Here is a 24,457-nt window from a genome sequence, read left to right on the forward strand (position 1 = left end):
GATATACAATGACAATAAAGCATTTTAAAGGTGTACAGAAAAGAAAACTGAATTTAAGTCCACTGTGGGTCTTAACATCAGTGTAATAACTCATCTATTAGACGTTGTAGGCCAAACTTTGTGCAAAATTCTGTTTTTGAGTAAATCCAGGATGAAAGTGTGTTTTTTTTTCTCACATTGGATAATGCAGACGCACGGATTATACGTCAGCCTGTACACGATTCACCAGCCACTGATATTGGATCCGTCATCCGTCAATCAAACACAGGAAGTAGTCTGTATCGACCTGCTGGAACGAGTGGTAGCGCCACCTGCTGCTGAGGAGGAGACGGAGACTCCGACAGGTTTCAGACGTAACTCTGAGACGACGCTGAACCTCCGAGTCCTCACAGATGATACAGAGAACTGAATGTAAATGTTGTTTATTCTGTTTTATTTCTCTATTAAAGGGTTACTCTCTGCTTTCTACAAATGTTTCATCGAATCCATCCTCACATTCAACATCACAACCTGGTTTGGTTCAATCAGCATTCGAACTCCCACCAGAACTTTTTCCTTTTCAATTAACCTGTTTTGAACTATTTTTATCTTTGTATGTGTCTTTTTATTAGTTTATTAGTATTTGTACTTATGTGTGGTTGTAGGAATGTGTGTTATTATTGTGTTGGGATGTGTGGATCGTTGTGTTGCTGCTCCTGCACTTTTGATGTCCTTCCTAACGGAATAATAAAGTACTTTTGAATTTGAATTTGAATTTTGTATCAGTGAAGGCATCACAGTGATTCACATCTGGAGGTTTAAAAGTTTTTTATTTAAAATGTTTTTTTCTTAATGAAACAAAACAAAACGATTCGTAATAAACAGGAATGATGTGAAGACCTGGTGGGGGGATTGGGGGGTCGGGGTGGTTTTACTTCTCTCAGCTTCAGCATTTTACATTTTTATAATTTCATAATTAAAAACTAGAAGGTAAAAACATTTTTCTTTTTGGGGGGGGTCACATGATGAGTGTCCTTACAGTCCGTGTGGGGGGGGGGGTTAATACTTCTGTGAGGGGGGGTCAGACTCAGCACTAGTAGTCGATGCCCTGCTCGCTGTAGTGGGAGCTGCTGTAGTTGTCATGGTAACCGGCCTGGTGGTAGTCGTCGTCGGGGAAGTCGGCCTGGTAGTCGGCGTCGCTGAGCTCCGACCCCCCCGTGCCCACGCTGCCGTTGGCGCGGCCCTGCGGCGGCGGCGGCGGCGGGGGCGGGGGCTCGGTGCCGTTGCCGGGGGCGACGGCGGCGGCGGTGCAGTACTTGGGGTCGTAGATCTGGCGGCCCAGCCCGTACACGCTCATGCCGCGCTGCGACGCCGCCTTGTTGCTGCCCATCTGCAGGGAGATGGTGGCGCTGTCGGCCGCCGCTAGCGCCACCTTCTGGTCAAAGATGTCCCGCCGCGTCCCGGGGGCCGACATCCCAGCCTGGGGGGGGACAGGGGGACAGGGGGACGGGGGGACGGGTTAGAGACCATGTCAATGTCAATTTATTTATATAGCACATTTCATATGGCAAGCATAAACTCAATGTGCTTCAGAATCAAAGCAAGATGCGAGTTCATGTGAGTACATATTAAAACAAAAGCCAATGTGTTAAAGGGATAGTTCAACATTTTGGCAAATTGGCCCATTGCCATAATTGCTATAGTCATAGCAGTAGGTTCATTACCTTTAATTGTAGGTGTAAGCTATTTTCAGTACGGCGGAGCGCAGCAGCAGGCTGCTCAGAGCTACGCTATGGAGGCTAACGGAATTTCTTGGTTTCCCTCATTAAACTCATCAAATTCAACATCCCAAAACTCCACAGCGCTTTTGTAGACAAGTTGTGAGCTGCACAACCACCACGCTATGAGATAATGACGGAACGATACGAAACGGAGCCGTTTTCGAGGTAAATTCATACAAAACCGCTGATGCGCGTTGCGTTCAGGGACAGTTTTTCAGCAAGCAGTCTCCGTATTTACCCTGTATTTACCTCGAAAACGGCTCCGTTTCGTATCGTTCCGTCATTATCTCATAGCGTGGTGGTTGTGCAGGTCACAACTTGTCTACAAAAGCGCTGTGGAGTTTTGGGATGTTGAATTTGATGAGTTTAATGAGGGAAACCAAGAAATTCCGTTAGCCTCCATAGCGTAGCTCTGAGCAGCCAGCTGCTGCACTCCGCCGTACTGAAAATAGCTTACACCTACAATTAAAGGTAATGAACCTACTGCTATAGCGATTATGGCAATGGGCCAATTTGCCAAAATGTTGAACTATCCCTTTAAGACTAGGGCCCGTGTTACTATGTGAATTACAGATATCTGTAATTCACATAGTGGATATCTGAACTGACTTGTAGATATCTGTAATGACACATGAACGGTTACAGTGACGTCATCTGTAGGAAGAATGTAGTTGTGGATCTGAAATGTTCTTTCTGACGAGGAAACACTCAATCACAGAGATCTGGAATGAAAACTCCAACTATTCAGAATGTAACTACGACCAGTCAGAAAGACGTTGTTGATATCTACAATGTTAATTCTGGAGAGTCAAACTGCTTTTAAATGTTAAATCTGCTTGTCATGGAGCGGCATGCAGGAGGAAGAACGATGCTTCTGTTTGGTTTCCAGACACTTTGCAGCTTTTCTCCTGAACCAAAGCTTTGTTTATTTAGTTTAACTCACATTACACTGATCATACACAACCTTCATCACTGAGCTGAGTTCAGTGGAGCGACCGGAGGAGAGACGCAGCAAAGACCAGAGAAGACAGAGAAGAAGGAAAGAGACGAAGTCAAAGATGTTTTTCAGTTTGAATTCAAACTGAACCTGAAGGAGCGTTTCCTCATAAACCAGCTGTTTAAAGATATTGCGATTCTATCAAAAACTGAGATGATTTGGGCTGCTGTGATCCAGATGTAAAATGTCCCTGTTGTCTGTGTGTGTGTGTGGTTGTGTGTGTGTGGTTGTGTGTGGTTGTGTGGTTGTGTGTCTGTGTGTGTCTGTGGTTGTGTACCTGACTAGCTCCCTTGTTGGTGCCCATCTGCAGGCTGATGGTGGTCTGGTCGTAGGGTTTGTCCGTCTGGGTCTTGGGGTCGTAGAGGTGTCTCCTGGTGCCGTACGCCGTCATCCCCGCCTGAGACGCACACTTGTTGGTCCCCATCTGGTTCCCATGGCAACGGAGGGGGAGGAGGAGGAGGAGGAGGAGGAGGAGGAGGAGGAGGAGGACAGGTGGGTTAACAACATCCTCAGTAAAACATTTCAACTGCTCCACGAAGCTGCTCACAGCCACAGATAATAATGTTCAGAACAGCACCAGACTACATCTACAGTACAAACAGGGTTCCATCCCATAATACCAGGCATCAAACACCTGCTGGCTTTGACTGGTTTCTATTGAGAAGAGACTGAAACAGAACTCAGCTGCTCTCTCCTCCAGCTGCTTCCTGCTGCAGACCTGACCATCCATCACAGAGCATCAGAGTTCCTCTCTGTTTCTAACACTAACTAGTGTTAAAGGGTTAAACCGTCTATTATGGGTTAAACAGGGAGTTGATCAAACTGTCTCAGTCAGAGAAGCTGCTGCATTCAGGAACTAAACGTCTGCTCTGTGATCGACTGGTCAGGGCTTCTATCAGGAAGGAGGAGAGAGGCCGAGTTGTGTTTTATGCTGCGTTCAAGACAACTCGGAAGTCTGAAAAAAACGAGCTCCGAGTTGTAAAAAATGAATTGAACAGCATCAAACTCAGGTATCATATCAGAGCTCCGACTTTCTGACTTGACGTCACGACAACATCAAAACATGGCGTCATGCCCTCGTCTTAAACAGTTAGAATTTAGACATTTTAAGTTATTTGTTGAGGTTTGAATGCATATTTTTGTGTATTATTGCAGTAGCCGATATGAAATACGTTTAAGCTGTGATTGTTGTATGGTGTGAAATTGCGGTCCTCGTATGTGACAGAAATAAGGTTTAACTGTTATCAAGGCTGTAACATTATATGTGCACTCATCTGCAGCGTCTCCTCTCCTCCAGAATAAACATCATTTACTGCTGCAGTGATTTTTACTATAGACACAGTCGGCAAGCAAGGAAACGTCACTTCCGGTTAGGGCCGTGGGGGAAAACAAACCGTTTTCCTCATACACACTCATGCAAAAAGGCGGCATTTTAAACCTTTGTCAAACGCTTGTTCGTCGTCCTGTCTTAGTTTTAATCACATGTATATGCTGACAAAGAGCTATATATTAGAAAACTCATCACGATCTGGGTCGATTGCTGTCCGTACATCTTAAAATATAAAGTTTTCACAGCCATAGCCTACACCGAGTCAGCAGGGTCGGCAACCTTCACTTCCGGTCAGAGCGTTACACGTTTGGAGAAGATGAGCGAAGTTCCGATATAAAAGTTCAGGTTGTGGTTTTTGAATTTATTTGCGGTGCAAAATAATACACAATAACTCAGGCAGTGTCTACGAGTGTCTAGAGCCGGCCGGCGGCGACTAAGAGAGCGTCAGAGCCGTGGGGGAAGACAAATATGACTGACTGTGAAATACCTAATATTTTTAAATGTACGGACAACAATCGACCCAGATCGTGATGAGTTTCTAAAAATATAGCTCTCTGTCAGCATATACATGTGATTAAAACTAAGACAGGACGGCCAAAAAGCCTTTGACAAAGGTTTAAAATGCCGCGTTTTTGCATGAGTGTGTATGGGGGACACGGTTTGTTTTCCCCCACGGCCCTAACCGGAAGTGACGTTTCCTTGCTTGCCGACTGTGTCTGTTCAGCGATGAGCCACAATACGACAAACTTCCTTCAGGTATCCAGGTTTTATTCTCCAGAGTTCCTGCAGCGTGAACGCAATGATGTCGGAAGTCGGAAATTTTCGCGTTGGGATTTCTGACCTCCGAGATGTTATGAACGCAGCTTTAGTCTCTTTTCAATATAGAAACCAGTCAAAGCCAGCAGGTGTTTGATGCCTGGTATTATGGGATGGAACCCTGTTTGTCCTGTAGATGTAGTCTGGTGCTGTTCTGAACATTGGGCCTCATTCACGAACCGTTCTTAAGAACAAATTTGTTCTTAAGTCCTACTTACGAAGTTTTTACGAAGATTGTGGCATTCATGAATGTTTTCTTATCCAGAATTTGTTCTTAACTAAGAACAAAATCTACGAACAGTCAGGAGTATACTTACGCACTTTTAGGTGCTGAGACTTCTGCAAAAATAACCCATTATAGCGTTTTCTTTTGTTCTGCAGTTGTATGATATTATATGATTTGAATAAGAATTATTTTATTATCTTTTATGATGTTTTTAATAATCATATATATTAATAATAATAACTGACAAATCATTGCAGTCTCTTAAAAAACATTATAGACACTTAATTCATATCAGTTGTTTTTTTCTCTTTTTTTTGGGGGGGGGGGGGGGGGGGGCATACAGCTGCCGATATGATTTTTTTTTTCCTAATTGACCCTTTGTTGGCCTTCTGATTGGTCTGCTGTTCCACCAATCAGAGCGCTTCTCCCCATGTCACATGTTGCACAACATTCTAAGGTTGGACAACACTGGAATGAAACCCTATGAAACGAGATAGGTAGACAGCAACTTTTTTGGCAAAAACTACTTAATAATTTTTCAATATGGTTAAAATGTGTGTCTGGGGTTCCTGCAATAGCAACTCACGATATCTGGAACGTATTTGAGTCATTTTTATCCCATTCCCCAAACACAAGACATCAATAAACATAGGCTACTTGGCCCATGTGTACTGTATAACATATTACTTTAACCTTCTGTTATGTATTTAGTTGAGCTTAATAATAGGGTTTGGGGGTGGTCCACTAGGGGGAGATGTAGGCATAGGTCAGGGGTTAACTGCAAAGTTTTGTTTGTTGTTGTTGTGTGCAGTCCTCATGAGAAGTGAGTCTGTTTTCCCTGGCTGTACTTTGTGCTATTGAAGCTCATTCATTCTCCAGTCCACTCTCTGGTCGTGTTCATAAACAGAGAAGATCTAATACCTTCAAAGTTATCTAGCAAACGTAACATTACCGCTGCTAATGTCTTTTGAACTTTGTGAAGTTTTACGAGGAGAAACGGGAGATCGGCGGAGATTAGGCGTTAGCTTGTAGCTAACGTTAGCTAGCGTCGTTAGCTACTAGCTAGTGAGTGACCAAAACAATGATTTTTCCCCATTTTTCGGAAAAGTCAGGTAATGCCCGTTCAATCGCTATTGAGCCACGTCTGTCCTCTATCATGGACACTATTTTTCTGATGTATAAGTTAATTAAAATTTTCCTTACAAGCAATTTAAATCTGCCTAATTTTCAATGGTTTCCAATGGGAGTTAACCCTTCCGTGACCATTGTTTGTCCAACCTAGCAACAGTAACCGTGGGGGGCGGGGCCTTGACAAAGGGTCAATTGCGGGCTGCAACAGTGTTCACACTACACACAACTGTTTTTTTTTCATATGTGATAATATGATGATATTTATGATGGCACACGTGAGAGTGTGGTCTCTCTGATAACAACTGAAGAGCTGCATCTACTGCTGACGCTACTAAATATAAATATAAAATATAAACTAAATATAAGCCTTTTGTTTGTTTCTTTGTTTCATTCCTGCCGCAGTAGCGCCACTTCACTACTTAAGTTCTTTTTACATTTGGAGTCTGGTGCTCCCTCCCAGATTTTCATTTGAGCATTTCAACTTTCTTTCTCACTTCACTTCTCTGCTCAGTGCCTGTGGGTGCTGTGTGCACACGGCCCTGCAGTCTCATGCCCTTTTACGGGCATTGATGGGGCAGTTACCTATGCTAATCCTATGTTAATTAGACTCACCTGGCACACGCCCTCAACTTACGAGGAGATGGCATAAGAACACAGCTGCGAACAATTCTGAGGCTTACGAACGCGTTGATGAATCTGACGTAGGGTTTTCTTAAGGAACTTCTTAAGAACAACTTAAGAAAGAATCTAAGAAGGTTCTTAAGAAGATATTGGTGAATGAGGCCCATTGTTATCTGTGACTGTGAGCAGCTTCTTGATGGAGGTTGTCATGGCTACAGAGACAGCAGTGTTGTTCTGTCTGTCTGAGCTGAAGTCGCTACAACTAGAGGAGTTTGATCTCTGGGGGGGGGCAGGTTGGGGGGGTTAGTGTTGTTTACCTGCAGTCCGATCACACACTGTCCAGCTTTGATCTTCTCGTCGTCAAAGTGTCTGGCCTGCTTGTCGGCGTATTTCACCCCGATGTCGATCTTAGTGTCCATCCCTTTGGTCTTGGCCTGGGGGGGGGAGGGGGGGGGGGGGAGATGCTTTGAAACAAACACTAGAAGTACACATAAAGACTGAATAACGTCACTTTCCTGGTCAATGCAAGTTCAGAGGGTCAGACCCAAGAGACCCTGTGGCTTTGAGGGATGGAAACAGCCTAAGCAGCAGAACTTCAATCTGCACAACTACCGCACAACAGGAGACATTAAACTGAAAACCTTCAGATTCCTTCTGTTAGACCTGAAATGTTAGGAGCATACAGCCTGAGGTGAATTTGACCAGAATTGTCCTTTAACTCTAATTCAACTGTTTTCTCCCGAGGTTAAAGAAACTTCTCAGTGGATCTGAACACGTCAAACAGCTCTGGTCCATGATGTCACCATGTGATCAGTCATTTTCCAGGACATTGGACTTTTTTTTCCCTCATTTTTCCATGAGTGGAAAGTTGGTCAAACATTCCCAGGTTTTCCAGGTCGGGTGGGAACGCTGTGGGTTTCTGGGGCCGTGGTGCGTTCACTTACCATGCTGGCCAGTGTTAGGGCCAGTCCCAATACACCCCCTCGCCCTACTTTTTAGCCCTATCCCTAAATTTTGTGCGTTCCCGTGAGGGTAGTGGTGTTCCGATTGCTCTTTGCATGTAGGGGTAGGGGGCAGAGCGAGGGGTAAGGGGTATGAATCTATCTACCCCCTTCAGAGCGAGGGATTTCAGATGCTGACTTGCAGGGCCAGAGAAAATTTCCCAGAATCAGGTCCTGGAGCACCGAGAGGGTGCTGTTCGGGGGGATTTACGTTACTAACACAATGGCGGCGACAACAAGAGCACATTTCTGGAGCGACAAGGAGACTATTTCTTAAGTTTTAATATGTTTTCATGTGAGAAAGTAACTGTTTAGATCCCAAATCTACGGCCAGTTGATCCAAACGACGGCTGTTTAGAAGTTTGCTCCGATGTTTTTCAGAGAAGTGAAGCTCTGCAGCGACCGGGACATCACAGAGGCAGCAGCCGGTCTGCAGAGCTGCTGGGCCGGCCAACCTCCGTCCTCATCCCGGGGGAGAAAACCATCGCTAATTAACTTACCCGCAGGTTTTTAGAGGTTTACCACTGGCTGGTTAAAGTATTTCTAGGAGATAAATGTTGGTCTCATTGATATAAATCTAACAGCTGTATCAGTAGCATTAGTTAGTCTGAATGTAAAGTGAAGCTTCCTGTGTGTATTGGACAGAAGAGCAGCGCTGCCTCGGGGCTCTGGAGCCTACGGACACAAACCACCACATTTACATCAACAAATACATGTTTTACTATCAACACATCAGTCTGCAGTAAGTTTTATTTTCTTTTATTAAGTTCTATAACATGGCAGCATTTTTAATTTGTCATGATGAATGACAAAAAAACCCCCGCAACCATTAACTCCATGTTGCTGCTGGGTTTGTTGTTATGGTGCGACGTATGTGCAAACGTAACTACGCAGTTGCTTACGTGCCCGAACGTAAACTATGCAGTGTTAATGTTAGACTTTGTGGTGCGTTCACTTACCATGCTGGCCAGAGCGAGCAGCGTGGTGCGTTCACTTACCATGCTGGCCAGAGCGAGCAGCGTGGTGCGTTCACTTACCATGCTGGCCAGTGTTATAGTGTTAAACCTCGTGGTGCGTTCACTTACCATGCTGGCCAGAGCGAGCAGCGTGGTGCGTTCACTTACCATGCTGGCCAGAGTTATAGTGTTAAACCTCGTGGTGCGTTCACTTACCATGCTGGCCAGTGTTATAGTGTTAAACCTCGTGGTGCGTTCACTTACCATGCTGGCCAGAGCGAGCAGCGTGGTCTGGACTTGGGTCATGTTTCCGTTCTCAAACAGGTCGTTGGCCTCGAAGATGTCGTTGGGCTTCAGACCGTAGCTCAGGATGGCCTTGATGAAGTTCCCCAGGTTCTCCAGCTGAGGGGGGGGGTCAGGGGTCAGAGGTCAGAGGTCAGAGGACATGTCACTGCCCGATTTGTGACAACACTGGTCTACTGCGCATGTGCAGACCGGCCGCCATCTTTCACCGTTGTCTACGGCAACTCCACTTGGACAAACTTCATCAGGGCGCTGCCCGATCTGCGTACAAGCGGAAGTCTGCTTAAAGCTCTGTACATTTAAAATACGGTGCTGTGGAAAAAAAAAAACCTGCGGACGTCCGTCACAAGACAGCCGCGTTGTGGTTAGTTGTGATTGTTTGTGGTTGTCATGGTGATGAGGTAAACACTAAAAGTCTCTACCTCTGTTCCTGTTTTCTGAGCATCAAGATCCAGACCACCACAACCAACCCTCTGTTACATTACTAATAAAGTATTTAAGTGGTCCTAAGTCAATTCAACTAAGTTTGTCCAAGTGGAGTTGCCGTACGTGGCTGTCACAGATCGGGTGGTGACAGGACACATGGCCGTGACCTCTGACCTCTGACCTCTGTGACAGGTGAGGGTTAGGAGAGTTTTACCTTGTGCCAGTTGAGCTGTGACAGGTTGATCTTCCTCACTGACCCCGGCTGCAGCTTGTTGATCAGCCTGGGGGGGGGGGGGCAGAGAGGAAACGTCTTCACACCACTCGATAAAACAGGAAACAGTTCACACAGCGACTCAGAAACCTTCATCAACATCACACAGAGGTGGAGCTGTTGTTGTGTCTATCAGCTGCTGTGATCCGGTCATAGATAATAATAATTAAACAGAACAACATGTTGCTACCAGAACATTTCATTAGTTAACAGTAATAAACTACAAGAGATTATATTTGTTTGTTTATTTAATCTTTTATTAAACATTTTCTACTAGCTAGCTGCTAGCTACAAGCTTTTCCACCGAGCTGGTTCTGGTTCTGGTTCTAGTTCTAGTTCTGGTTCTGAGCCCGTGTCTGATCAGCACCGCAGCAACAGGACCAGCGTGAAGACACAGAGACGTTATCGATACCGTATTACATTTGTTTATCTGCTATGTAATCAATATAAACACAGTTGAAGCTAAAGTAGCTGAGCTACGTGGCTAACAACAGCTAACGCTAATATGAAAACACATCGCCATCAAAACGTAGTTGCTGCAGCAGCAGTGATTTGTTTTTCCAGCCGGGTTTAGGCTGAGAACTACCACCACGTCAGGTCTGGGTTTTAATGTTCAGGTCTGTTTAACTGTAGTAGAGAGACGGGGGGGGGGGGGGCAGCTCCAACTACTGTAGTTTAGTTTCATTTAGTTCAGTTCAGTCATATTGAAGCGCGTGGCTCTGACTCAGCTCCTGTCCAGCTGAACAGTGATAATGTCTGTAGTAGAAAGTCCCAGTGCTGTTATACTGTACATCAGCACTATGGGATGTCTCTGGTCCAATCACATTACTCGGTTGGGACCGGTCAGAACTACCTGTTGTATAATAAAGTTTTCAGAACAGGTTCGATTTTAGTGAAAATGTTTCTGACCAATCACATCAGTGTCTGAGCTGCTGTTCATGATCATGGAAGTTGTTTATCTTTAACGCGTCTCCAGTAGAACTAATAATCTATTAAACTGGACCAGTGACGTCCTGATATTAAGTTGCAGTGATGATGATGATGATGATGATGATGACGACTCAGCAGCTCGTTGCTCCTCACGTCCTCTCTGGACCAGATGAACACAGTATTTTATTTTCTCTTTTTAGTGAGACGACCACAGAGTCGTCCTCACTGTGACTTCTGTCTTCCTGTTGGACGTTTGGAACAGAAAATAAAACGTATGGAAGGAGTTTAATTTACCTAAGAAGAAGTAAATTACTTTATTCATCCCCTGGAGGGAAACTCAACTTGTCCAGCAGCTTAGATGTGATATAAATGACAGGTAAACATGTAGAACCTATAACGTCACTGTGCATCTTGACGGCAGCAGGAATGAAGGATTTCCTGAATCTGTCTGTTGTTAGGGGGAGGAGCCTGTTACTGACTCAGTGAGCAGAGACCTTTAGACACACACATACTGGATCTACACACAAAGACACACACACACACACACACACACACACACACACACACACAGACACACACACAGACACACACACAGAGACACACACACACACACACACACACACACACACTGTGACCTACTCGCAGAGGATGACTCCGTCCTTCAGGCCTTTCTGGAAGTTTTCTCCTATCGTCATCCCCGTCACCTCCTCCATCCAGAAGCGAAGCTCCTCCTCCTTCTGGGGGTCGTACTTCTGAGCGATCTGACCAATCACAGCGCAGAGCTCAGTTACAAACACAACCAGCATCATCCTATCACAACTCACCAATAACAACCAGACAACTTATCAATCAATCAATCAGTCCTGAACCAGAACTCAGTGTCTGTGACGTTCATCTCCTCTGTCGTCCTGCAGGGGAACAAAGTCAATCTGTGTGTGTGTGTGTGTGTGTGTGTGTGTGTGTGTGTGTGTGTGTGTGTGTGTGTGTGTGTGTGTGTGTGTGTGTGTGTGTGTGTGTGTGTGTGTGTGTGTTAGAGGTCTTCGGAAAAAACCGACAACCCGAAAACCCGAGGTTCCGACCCGACCCGGCTCGGGTTTGGGTCCACTCACAAGAAGTGACTCCGGGGCCGGGTCGGAACCGGTGGAGTTTGCCTCGGGTCTCGGGGCTCTTATTGTGAAAGGCCGGGGGCTCTTATTGTGAAAGGCCGGGTCCTACAGTACCCGAGAGGACCCGGCGATTGGCTGTCACAGCTGTCAATCACCCCCCCTCCCCCTTCCGTCCAATGAGAGGCTGCGAGCTGCCTGTTGACTTCTGTCACGTGATCAAAACAACTACACGACTCTGATGATGACGTCTAAGGTGACAGTTCCATAGATATATACGTATATATATATATCTATATCTATGTGACAGTTCAAGCTAAAGTTAGAGCCTCGGTCAGGACTCGGTCAGGACTCGGGGCAGTTAAAAAGTTTGTTTATTAACGTAACGTTATGGTTAATGGTTCAAAATAGTTAAACAATCGAGTTGCCGTAGCGTGTTGTTACCGCGGTAACGTTACGCTCCGCAAAGCACATGGAAACTCCAAAACTATAACGTTAATTAAAGAGGAAATGACCGGTGGATGTTAGCAACGGCTAAGAAGAAGGATTACAATGACCATCTAAACTGGATTTATTTCTGTTTACATCACGTTATGGCCGGGGGGGGGGGGGGCTGGCAGCGGAAGAAGACTACGTTTAGGTAAGAAACAGAAAGTAGTAGTTAATAAAAACAAGTCTTATTTAACGCTAGACAACTTGTATTAAATCATAAAGCAACTCGGGCACTTCGGGTCCACGGGTTTTTAAGGGTTCAGCTCGGGTTCGGAACTCATATTTACAATAATAACTCGGGGCCAGTCGGCTCCGGGTCCAATTTTCACGGGTCTGTTTGGGTTCGGGTCCGGCAAATTGGACCCGTGAAGACCTCTAGTGTGTGTGTGTGTGTGTGTGTGTGTGTGTGTGTGTGTGTGTTCAGGGGGAGGGTGTGTTGCTTTAGCCAAGAACTGAGAGAAAAACTCAGCCACTGGAAAAAGGATCTAATCCTCCTCTTTCTCTCTCTCTCACACACACACACACACACACACACACACACACACACACACACACATATGCACACACACACACACACACACACACACACACACACACACACACACATATGCACACACACACACACACACAGACACACACAGACACACACAGGCATTTCCTGACGACAGCACAAACTGCACATTTGGAAAACAGGTTAGTGAAGTGAAGTCAGAGCTTCATCCAGCTGCTGCAGATGTGACTGTGTTTATCACACACACACACACACACACACAGACACACACAGACACACACACACACTGACACACACACACACAGACTGAACAAACACACAGGCTGCTACTCATTAACCTGCTCACAGCCCAACACACTGAGCTGCTTCACCACGTTAAACCACATTTCACTGTGAGTTCAGTGAGTCATTGTAATTTACAGACGGTCCCTGAATGTCTCACGGTCGTGCGACGGGTCGACGCTACAATTTACAGGAGGCCCCTAAATGCCTCGTGTGCAGCCTGACACCTCTGTGATGCATTCAGGGACCTGACGGACGCTGTAGAGGCCCTGAAGGCATCACGGGCCTGAGGCACAGGGGACGAGGCGTTCAGGGGCTCGTTAGGAATAACGTTCTTTATAGATCTGTGCATATTTATGTTTTTTGTGTTTGTTTGCTTGTTTTTTTCCCTTTTTCTTTCTCTCTTCTATTCCTTTCAGTTCATTATTTAGGTTTCCTCCACTTCTACCAGACGACGACGAGCAGCAGCTGCTGGACACGTTGTTGGTTCAGTGGAGGGAGGGAAGTTGTTTCAACACTTGAAAGATGAAACTAATTATTTGACCAAGTTCAAACATCAATAAAGATACAGGATGTGTTTAAAAACAGAAATAAAGAAAAGTTAAACACACACACAGTGGAGGGGGCGACAGGTGTGAGCTCACCTCACACACAGGTGACACACACACCTGAAAAGTCCGGGCGTTAGGGTTTTATTTTGAAAAGTCCGGGCGTTAGGGTTTTATTTTGAAAAGTCCGGGCGTTAGGGTTTTATTTTGAAAAGCCACGATGTAGCGTTTTACTGTTATTAGGTTAAAACTCTGAGGGGTTTAACTCTACCGTTTGACCGTTATCAGGTTAAAACTCTGAGGGGTTTAACTCTACCGTTTGACCGTTATTAGGTTAAAACTCTGAGGGGTTTAACTCTACCGTTTGACCGTTATTAGGTTCAAACTCTGAGGGGTTTAACTCTACCGTTTGACCGTTATTAGGTTAAAACTCTGAGGGGTTTAACTCTACCGTTTGACCGTTATTAGGTTAAAACTCTGAGGGGTTTAACTCTACCGTTTGACCGTTATTAGGTTAAAACTCTGAGGGGGTTTAACTCTACCGTTTGACTGTTATTAGCAGGGGTGCACATAACTTTTTTTGTGAGCTACTCAGATGAGTACCAGGGGATAGTGTTTGGTACTCACCCCTGCGGCGCGCGGTTTTTTAGACATGTTTTTTAGCTTCGTGTAGACAAGGTCTCCGATGGCGGTAACTGTTCGGTACGCAAATGCGCTGTAGCGACACACGTGATGTTACGCATTTCTCATTTTCGCCGCGCATGCGTACCTGCGTACCAGTTATGTGCACCCCTGGTTATTAGGTTCAAACTCTGAGGGGTTTAACTCTACCGTTTGACCGTTATTAGGTTCAAATTCTGGCCAATCAGGGCGCGGAAACGTTGAGTGACAGGTCCGAGCAGCTCCGTGGACAGCTGCTTGGAGGCCAGTGGGCGGGTTCTCGGCCGGTAAATCCAACATGGCGCTGTTCAGGAACGACTCCTATGTTTGTTACAGTCTATAGACCAGAGCGGCTTTTTTATGCAATTGAGAATGACTGATGCATCCTGGGTAATTTAGGGTCAGCGCCCGGCATCCCTCCATTGTAAAGTTCAGCCTAACTGTCTTGACAAACTAAGTAACAAAAAGTTGTCTATTAACAGGCTGTTTACAGACAACACTGAGCCAAAACCTCCCGGTGATTCCACCAAATACGTGTAGATGTCTGGGTCAGACATTTCTGGTCACTGTGGGAGGCTAAAGGAGCATACCGTAGATTCATTCATTGTCATTTTTCAAGATAGCGTGAACGGTGGGTTTCAAAGAGGCTGTCAAAATAATTATGAGACATAGTGCTACAAAAGAAACACAAAATAAAACATTCAGATTGATTGTTAGTTAGTCTACGCTCCATCAAAACACAAAAAGTCACTACTCTGTGGTCGACCCTCTAGAATCTGAAGCATGTGGGGTCACGGTGGAAAATATTCCCCAACAGGAAGTGACTCATCTGAACTCTGAGCAGCCGAGACAGAGACAGAGAGAGAGCTGCTGTCCTGCTGTGTGGAGACTATGGGATGTCACGATTATAGATGTTCTTGGTACGATTATTGTCAGAAAAATAATCATGGTACTACGATTATCACGATTATTATGCATTCATTAATTTCACAACACTATGAATGTGTAAAATCAAATATAGACAAAATATAATGACATTACTAATCTCTTAATATAGGACCAGCTATTAATCCCCAGGGGGAAGTGTTTGAAATATTTAATCATTAATTGTCATCTATACCAAATGTTTAAGTTTATTTTTTTTTTAAATTACAAATGACACGCTCACATTTAAATTCCTATCAATGAAGTGTTATGCTAGGTAAATGGACCAGTATCTGTGCATTTTCCTTTATTTTGGCGCCACATCTGCTGATATAGTTCTGACATAATCTTTTTCGGAAAGTAGCGGTATAGACCGAATCTCCTTGTTGTTTACATTCTACTTCCTGGTAGAAAACCAGCTGTAATGTGAATGAGATCAATAGTAACGAACGAGAGTTTAGCTATATATCATATTTTTCACGCCCTATCACCGTTTAGACAAATCTGAAATGATTGAAGAAACATTACTATTTCTGTGTGTGTGTTTTGTGTTGCTATGTGTTGTATTTATTCAGTTTGGGGGAATCACGGTGTCTAGAAAGCATCAGTGGTTCAGCTGACAGGGACAGCTAACGGTAGCTAAGCTAACGGTAGCTAAGCTAACGGCGGTAGCTAAGCTAACAGCAGGACGTCAGCTGTTAAAACCCTCCCGTTGTGGGACACGACATGAAACTACTCCAGTTAGCTCAGTCATGTTGGAACTCAGATATCCGCTGGAGAAAATATTTGTTCATGGAGCGTTTATTGAGTCACTGAGTTATTAAAGTTAAACAGGTAGCTAACCGTTAGCCCAGCTAATCTATGATAACCATGACTAATTACAAAAATGTGCACACAGAAATAGTAATGTTTGTCCAATCATTGGTTTTATAAACTTTACAAACATCAGATTAGTCTAAACGGTGATATAGTGACATGAAAAAGTAGATAAATATAGTGAAACTCTCGTCCGTCACTACTGTTCTCATGCTGGTTTTCTACCAGGAAGTAGTTGTAAACAACAAGGAGATTCGTCCTATTTAGGAATCTTTACGATCAATTATTGTGGCTTTTAATACTGCGATTAATTGTGAAAACAAGTAATCGTTACATCCCTAGTGGAGACAGAGCTGGACCTCCGTCCCCGGGTCCAGGACCTGGACTGTGGCGTCTTTATGTGTCTGTCAGGACCTGAGACTCTGATGGAGTTGGACCAGAGATCGTCTGTGAGGGAAGAGGCTCCACTCTGTCTCTGCTCCGACCAATCAGAGCTCAGAGATTATCAATATCAATATCTGATCAATAACTGAGATCAATCGTCTCTGTCTGTGTGTGGTCGGTTCATTAGGAACAGCTGAGGCTCTGTGTGTGGTTGTGTGTGTGTGTGTGTGTGTGTGTGTGTGTGTGTGTGTGTGTGTGTGTGTGTGTGGTTGTGTGTGTGTGTGTGTGTGTGTGTGTGTGTGTGTGTGTGTGTGGTTGTGTGTAGTTGTGTGATGAGTGAAGCCTCTGAGCTGCTGGGCCACATTCCTCTCATTCCTCAGCTCCACCAGTTCCCAGCATGCACCTCACCTCCGGCTGCTCCGGGACCGGGACCGGGAGCATCTCAGCTGCAGCAACGAGGACCGGTCTGAACTAGGGATGGGTACCTTTCGCATTTGAATCGATACGGTATCGATACTCGGTACCTGGGAACCGATACCGGTACCAATCGGTACCTGTTTTCAGTACTTTTTGTGTGTGTGGTAATTTAAAAAATAAAACAATAAATAAAAACGTCTGAAATTTGAATATTTACCTCTTAACAACACCACAACTCCTCAGCCTTTAAGAGTATTTTATGTTTTAGGGATGGGCAATGATTTTCATATAGGCCTAATGGAATAGTCATTCAATGAAAAAAAAAAGTTTATGAGACTGTCGTCTTGTCTGAAAAAATGTCCTTTTTTACTGTGGGAAAAGGAGAAACATGGAGAGACTCCTACAGCCTCAGAAAGCTCTGTGTGGAACTTTGTCAAATAAAAAAACAACTGAAACTGCTGCAAACTCTGCAACATGTGGACGAGAGGAGAGGGGGAGACTTCATCCTCGTTTAGATGTCTAGATGTTTAGATGTCTAGATGTTTAGATGTCTAGATGTTTAGATGTTTAGATGTTTAGATGTTTAGATGTTTAGATGATTAGATGTTTAGATGTTTAGATGTCTAGATGTCTAGATGTCTAGATGTTTAGATGTTTAGATGTTTAGATGTCTAGATGTTTAGATGTCTAGATGTTTAGATGTTTAGATGTTTAGATGTTTAGATGCTCTCATTACGTGAGAGGACTTGAATGGCGCTGCTGTGATGAGAAGCGGGACTCGGGACTCGGGACCGGACCGCTTCGGTACACGGCTGTTCTTCAGGTAGTGATTTAAAACGACGGGCTGGTGCTACCGCTTCTCCACCTCTCATCAGAGAGAGAGAGAGACTCATGCAGACTGCACTCTCTCTCTCTGACGCACGACGAAGGTGCGTTCAGGTACCGAAATGTGGTACCGATTGACTTTATGTGAATCGATACTCGGTACTTTGGTGGGAATTCGGTCGGTACAGTAAAAAAAAGTACAGAATTTCGGTTCCCATCCCTACACCGGACCCATGAAAAGTACAGATGTGAACACGCCATGTCCCGCCCTCTATACACCCAAACACAACCATATATGGTCAATGCAAAACAGCCATGTGTGCTCTGGAAATTTGTGGAGTTACGTCAGTGGAAGACGGTGAAGACAACGGACAGAGAGCGGGGAAAGAAGCGGGATTACTCTGAAAGCGAGATACACGGCGATATCGGGTCGGTAGCCTACTACTCGCTCTCTCTCAGCTCCAAACTCACTCGTCCACCTCGTTACCTCAGGTGACAGAATAACAAGTCTCAGTAGATCCGTGTGCGCTGCTGCCAGGGTGTTTTTAAACTTAGCGGGTTTGATTCCTGTCGGACGTTACACTGGAGTGTGTAAAAGCAAAAACTAATAGGCTAAATAAATAAGAACAGAGTAGAACCGTGTAGACAGCCGTGTCGCGCTAGTGGGAGAGGACGTAACGATCGGAATAAGTGTTTACATGGACGTCGTTCGGAATAACGATCGGTATAAACCACCCCTCTCGATCCGAACTGAATTTCTTTCGGATCGAGCCGAATCCGATCAGAATCTTCCAATTGACGTGTTTACATGACACATTTTTATTCGGATCAGCCCTTTATTCCGAATATTTGTGTCCATGTAAACTCACTTAGTGTCACAGACAGATTGTCTCTGTCGGTCCAGACCATAGACTGTAACAACATGGCCGTAGCACCGTGGCGTCCCCCATTGGTTCTGGGGAGTCGTTGTTGTGACTCCAACATGGCGGCCTGAACAGCGCCATGTTGGATTGGCCGGCCGAGAACCCGCCCACTGGCCTCGAAGCAGCTGTCCACAGAGCTGCTCGGACCTGTCACTCAACGTTTCCACGCCCTAATTGGCCAGAGTTTTAACCTAATAACAGTAAAACTAGGCCTGCACGATATCAGGAAAATGTGAGATGTGCGATGTGCGATGACAGTATTGCGATGACGATATGACTTGCGATAAATAATCAAACATTCAGGTGAGCTGCATATTAACCATACAGACTGTGTCTCTCTGAACACAACCTCAACACGCTGTAGTAGCCTAGATACTGTAGTGGTGGCGCTGTAACGCTGCCACACAAATACACCACAAACAGAGAAGAAGGGTGGAAAAAACAGAAACATTTAGAGCCGTGTCTTGTCAAAAATGAAACGTTATAAACCGAATCTCCTTGTTGTTTACATTCTACTTCCTGGTAGAAAACCAGCACGTAATTTGAATGAGATCAATAGTAACGAACGAGAGTTTAGCTATATATCATATTTTTCACGCCCTATCACCGTTTAGACAAATCTGAAATGATTGAAGAAACATTACTATTTCTGTGTGTGTGTTTTGTGTTGCTATGTGTTGTATTTATTCAGTTTGGGGGAATCACAGTGTCTAGAAAGCATCAGTGGCTCAGCTGACAGGGACAGCTAACGGTAGCTAAGCTAACAGTAGCTAAGCTAACGGTAGCTAAGCTAACAGCGGTAGCTAAGCTAACAGCAGCAGCTAAGCTAACAGCAGGACGTCAGCTGTTAAAACCCTCCCGTTGTGGGACACCACATGAAACTACTCCAGTTAGCTCAGTCATGTTGGAACTCAGATATCCGCTGGAGAAAATATTTTTTCATGGAGCGTTTATTGAGTCACTGAGTTATTAAAGTTAAACAGGTAGCTAACCGTTAGCCCGGCTAATCTATGATAACCATGACTAATTACAAAAATGTGCACACGTAAATAGTAATGTTTGTCCAATCATTGGTTTTATAAACTTTACAAACATCAGATTAGTCTAAACCAGGGGTATTCAATTAAAATTCATTGAGGTCCAGTTACTAAACTTTCATCCAAGTGAAAGGTCCGAACCTTATAAAGTCCAAATGGTGTCTTATATATAAGCTATAGCCTACCCCAACGAAGTGCATTTTCATATCTATTGTCAATTTTCAACACAGGAAACATTTAACATAGTGCACTTTTATAGTAAACAACTAGCTTTTTTTTTTTAATTTTTTTTTTTACCATGAATAGAAGTAGCTCCCAGGCAAATTAATTTAAGGCCTGTATTTCAATTAAAGAGAACAAGACCGAATAAATAAGGGGGTTTCCCTGTTTGTTTGTTTGTTTGTTTGTTTGTTTGTTTGTTTGTTTGTTTGTTTGTTTGTTTGGTGCTTTTTTCTTTCTTCCTTTCTTTTTTTGAGGCCAAGGTGTCAAAAGCATCTTGATAGCTGCACTGTCATTGTATTGTCCCCCTCCATTAAATATGGAGGAAGGCTGAAAATCACAGGATATGTCTGTTCTGTTCTGGTGATACAAGTCAGTAGTCCTGAAATGGGTGTTTCTCTAACACACATTCTACACCTCTGAAGCGACGTCTTCCCGCATACGAGGTTCCTGCTCCTTCCAAACGGGGCAGAGCTCCGCGTGAAGAAGTTTACAGACCGAGGGAGAACCGGGGGTCAACACAACACCGGCGGAGAAGCAGGAAACAAGCACGTCGCACCGCTACGGCGTTGTGAGCGCACATTAAAGTAATGGGCTTGTGCGCGCAAGAGACCCTTCTGAACGGCCCCCACGCGCGCACACACACTTAACCAAGGCGGCGGCGGCGGCCACAAACGCCCAGCGGCTCGCCTTTGACTTCAGCATTAACTTTTTTTTATTTTGGAGCAAGGCTGTCATCACTCCGTCTCCTTTCTCTTTCCCTCTCAGACGCACTGGCCGCACCGGGTAAACAAACGATCTGATTGGCTCAATTGAGTGAAGCTGCCGTATTGACCTATAGCTGAGCCCGCTGTCCCGTCGGAAAAAAATGTTATTATTAGAGATTGGTCTCGGGTCCGGATCGAACCATCACTCGGTCCGGGTCCGGACCGAGGTCCGCCATTTGGTGATGCCTGGTCTAAACGGTGATATAGTGACATGAAAAATTAGATAAATATAGAGAAACTCGCGTCCGTCATTATTGTTCTCATGCTGGTTTTCTACCAGGAAGTAGTTGGAAACAACAAGGAGATTCGTCCTATAGGGCTTTTAATTTGAAGGGCCAGATACAGGAAGTGTGACACTCACTCGCTGTGTTTTTTTTTTTCTTGTTGTGGTTACACGGCACTACCGGTCTCTCTCTCTTCTTTTTTTTCATAAACGACTTTTTCCGTTGTATTGTTGTTCCAGACCTTTCTGGTTTGGAGTCTCAGCGTGAAAGCACGTGTCACTGCTGTTTTCAGGTTATTAGCGATTAGCGGATGAGCCCCGGTCCCGTAGAAACGGTTGAGACCAAAAAACGTTCTGACACCAGCGAGCGCGTCAGTTTACTTTGAAAAGTGGTTATGGACAATAACCATATGCAATCAACGTTTTTTGTCATTCTTCATTAGGATAATGTTAAAGCTATCAGTCAGTGATCCGGTGGTTTTGTCTAACTTCCTGTCAGCCGATGGAGTTAGCAGCCCCCGCCCTCGTCATGGATCTATTGGTCCTCGTCCCTACGTCACCACATTCAGGCGCATCCCTTGGCTGCACACACAGAGAGGACTGCCCCTTTATGCCGTTCTCTCTCCTCATTGGATAAAGGTTGTAGGATACAAGGAAAGTTTTCTCCTGGGCTCAGAGCAGAGCAGAGTGACTGACAGACCCGTGTTTCAGACCAAACACTCTATAGAAGTGATTGCTGTCGGAAGATACAACTATTTAAGACTTAGATTAACACAAAAATATCGCTTACTTCTGCTTTAATTCTTGATGAATGAAAACATGAGTCTGTCTCGCGCCGGTCAAAGAATTTCACGGTGCGGAGGACTGCAGCTTCACTTCTCAGACCCACAACTGCCCCTTGGTCCAGACCCACTGAGCTACCTGAGCTACATGCTAACAGCTGGTGTGTGTGTGTGTGTGTGTGTGTGTGTGTGTCTGTGTGTCTGTCTGTATCTTCATGCTCAGTATTACTGGTTTGGTGGTGGTGACCGATGCTATCGCTAACTAGCGCTCAGAGAAGTTTTACAGCATCAGCTGACTGTGATGTCATGGATCTACAGTCTAGAGCTGATGTTTGACTGACATCAAACTAAACGAGACTAGACTAAACTAAGATAAGATAAGATAAGATAAACTTATCTAAACTACACTAAACTAAATCAAACTAAACTAGACTAAACTAAGATAAGATAAGATAAGATAAACTTATCTTATCTAAACTACACAACTAAACTAGTTCAAATCAAAAACTTAAAATCTTAAAATCAAAAACTGAACTAAACTGAATCAAACTAAACTTAACTAGTTCACATCAAAAACTTAACTGACTAACTAACTTTCTTTCTTTCTTTCTTTCTTTCTTTCTTCCAACCAAGGCAATTTCACAATTTGACATTTATCAGAACATTTCTTCCACTGGTTGGAAGGGAGCAGGGAGAAGAAACATCACTAAATACAGATACACAACTAAACTAAACTAGTTCACATCAAAAACTAAACTGAACTGGATCAGATGCAGGACCAGGACCAGGACCTGGTCTAGACACAGACCAGGTTCTGTTCTGGACCTGGTCTAGAGACCTGGACCAAAGGAGATTGATTAGGCTATTGATTGATTAGTTCAAATCAAAAACTTAAAATCTTAAAATCAAAAACTGAACTAAACTAAACTAAATGAAACTAAACTAAACCAAACTAAACTAAACTGAACTGAACTGGATCAGCTGCAGGGACCTGAACCTGGACCTGGTCTAGACACAGACCGGTTCTGTTCTGGACCAGGACCTGGACCAGGACCAGGACCAGGACTAGAGACCAGGACCAGGACCAGGACTAGAGACCAGGACCAGGACTAGAGACCAGGACCAGGACCAGGACCAGGACCAGGACTAGAGACCAGGACCAGGACCAGGACCAGGACCAGGACCAGACCTGAACCTGGTCTAGACACAGACCGGTTCTGTTCTGGACCAGGACCAGGACCAGGACCAGGACCAGGACCAGGACCAGGACCAGGACCAGGAGGAAACTCCTTTGTCTCGGAACCGCCAGTGACGTCAGCACCGAGTTCGGAAAACTTCGGAGAGCTCGCGCTGCCCGAGTCTGAAAAGTTGGAGCGTCTCCACGGGGAGAGAACCGGAGCTAACGGGCTGAGTGTGTGTGTGTGTGTGTGTGTGTGTGTGTGTGTGTGTGTGTGTGTGTGTGTGTGTGTGTGTGTGTGTGTGTAGTCTTTGTCTCCACTCACTTTGCTGCGGACCTCGGCAGACAGTCCGTACGCGGGTCCTTTATTGAAGTGGGTCATTGTGTTGCGCGCTGGTCTGAACCCGGACTAGACTTAGACCTGGTCCCGGAGTAGACCTGGACCTGGACCTGGACCCGGACTAGACCTGGACCTGGTCTGGAGCTGGAGGAGGACTGGGGTCTCAGAGGAGACCGGGGGAGAGGATCAGGACTCTGCTGCTGCTGCTGCTGAACTCTCTCTCTGGAAAAAAAACATCTCCAGTGATTGACGAACTCTCAGCGACCAATCAGAGCAGCCGCCGTGCTGAGGCCCCGCCCCCTGGCGATGCGCTACTCTGCAGGGCGGAACTGTCCCACGGTCAGAGGGGGCGGGGCCTGCAGCAGGGGGGCGGGGCCTGGTGCAGCAGGGGGGCGGGGCCTCGGCTGGACAGGGATCATAGACCGTCAGGGATGGAGCTGAACCAGGACCAGGACTAGAGACCAGGACCAGGACTAGAGACCAACCTTACTCCAGACTTGAACTGGAGAAGAATATCTACATTTCTGATTATAAACAAGATTAAAGAAGTTTCTTTTTAAATGATCCATAGATTTTATCCCTGCAAACTATTTTTTACGTAGCCTAGATACAAAAAAGACCATGTGTCACAATGTAATAACTGTTACTATCATTTTTTGTTTGTTTTGTTTTTTTCTTTTCTTTCTATTATTATTATTTTACCTATTTTTCATGTATTCATTTTATTTCCTAACCATTCTATTTTATTATTATTATTATTATCTATCTATCTATCTATCTATCTATCTATCTATCTATCTATCTATCTATCTATCTATCTATCTATCTATCTATCTATCTATCTATCTATCTATCTATCTATCTATCTATCTATCTGTCTGTCTATCTATCTATCTATCTATCTATCTATCTATCTATCTATCTATCTATCTATCTGTTTATTTGTCTTTATTATTTATACTACTTTGCCATGGGAATAAGTTGTACTATGTTTGCATGATTGAAAACTTCCAAATAAAGTATTCCAAAAGATACAAAAAAGACATTGATGTGGACTGTTCATTCTGTAAACAATGTGAAGAAGATCTTTATCATCTGTTCTGGTCCTGTCCCTTTTCATCTGCTTTCTGGCAACATGTTTCTACTTTTATTTCTCAGAATATCTTGTCTGGTGTGTCTCTGTGCTGTTTGGGTTCCACTCCGATCCTGCCAACAACAAAGATCATTATTACATCATCAACCTGCTTGTTCTACTTGCA

At 44.6% G+C, this 24,457-nt stretch overlaps 1 protein-coding gene across 1 annotated transcript; it reads right to left on the reverse strand.

The window, feature by feature from the left end:
* Positions 1 to 1,048: 1,048 nt before the first annotated feature.
* On the reverse strand, positions 1,049 to 23,428 carry LOC146965778 (calponin-1-like). Its single transcript, XM_085763467.1, has 7 exons — positions 23,184 to 23,428; positions 11,408 to 11,529; positions 9,782 to 9,848; positions 9,103 to 9,240; positions 7,199 to 7,315; positions 3,035 to 3,181; positions 1,049 to 1,459 (listed from the first exon to the last, which is right to left on the reverse strand). The coding sequence occupies exons 1-7, from the start codon at positions 23,238 to 23,240 to the stop codon at positions 1,073 to 1,075; spliced, it is 1,035 nt and encodes a 344-aa protein (XP_085619593.1). The 5' UTR covers positions 23,241 to 23,428; the 3' UTR covers positions 1,049 to 1,072.
* Between the last annotated feature and the right edge of the window lie 1,029 nt (positions 23,429 to 24,457).

This window comes from Trachurus japonicus, chromosome 20, assembly GCF_045865225.1.
Source record: "Trachurus japonicus isolate A0001 chromosome 20, Traja_1.0".
Classification (NCBI taxonomy): domain Eukaryota; kingdom Metazoa; phylum Chordata; class Actinopteri; order Carangiformes; family Carangidae; genus Trachurus; species Trachurus japonicus.

Bases quoted from the DNA above. Each gene is read 5' to 3' on its own strand.
- LOC146965778 (XM_085763467.1), bottom strand. From the start codon at position 23,240: ATGACCCACTTCAATAAAGGACCCGCGTACGGACTGTCTGCCGAGGTC. The intron at 9,241-9,781 runs GTAAAACTCTCC...CCCCCCCCTCAG, and splicing joins CACAGCTCAACTGGCACAAG to CTGGAGAACCTGGGGAACTT. The intron at 7,316-9,102 runs GTAAGTGAACGC...TCCCCCCCCCAG, and splicing joins TGCTCGCTCTGGCCAGCATG to GCCAAGACCAAAGGGATGGA.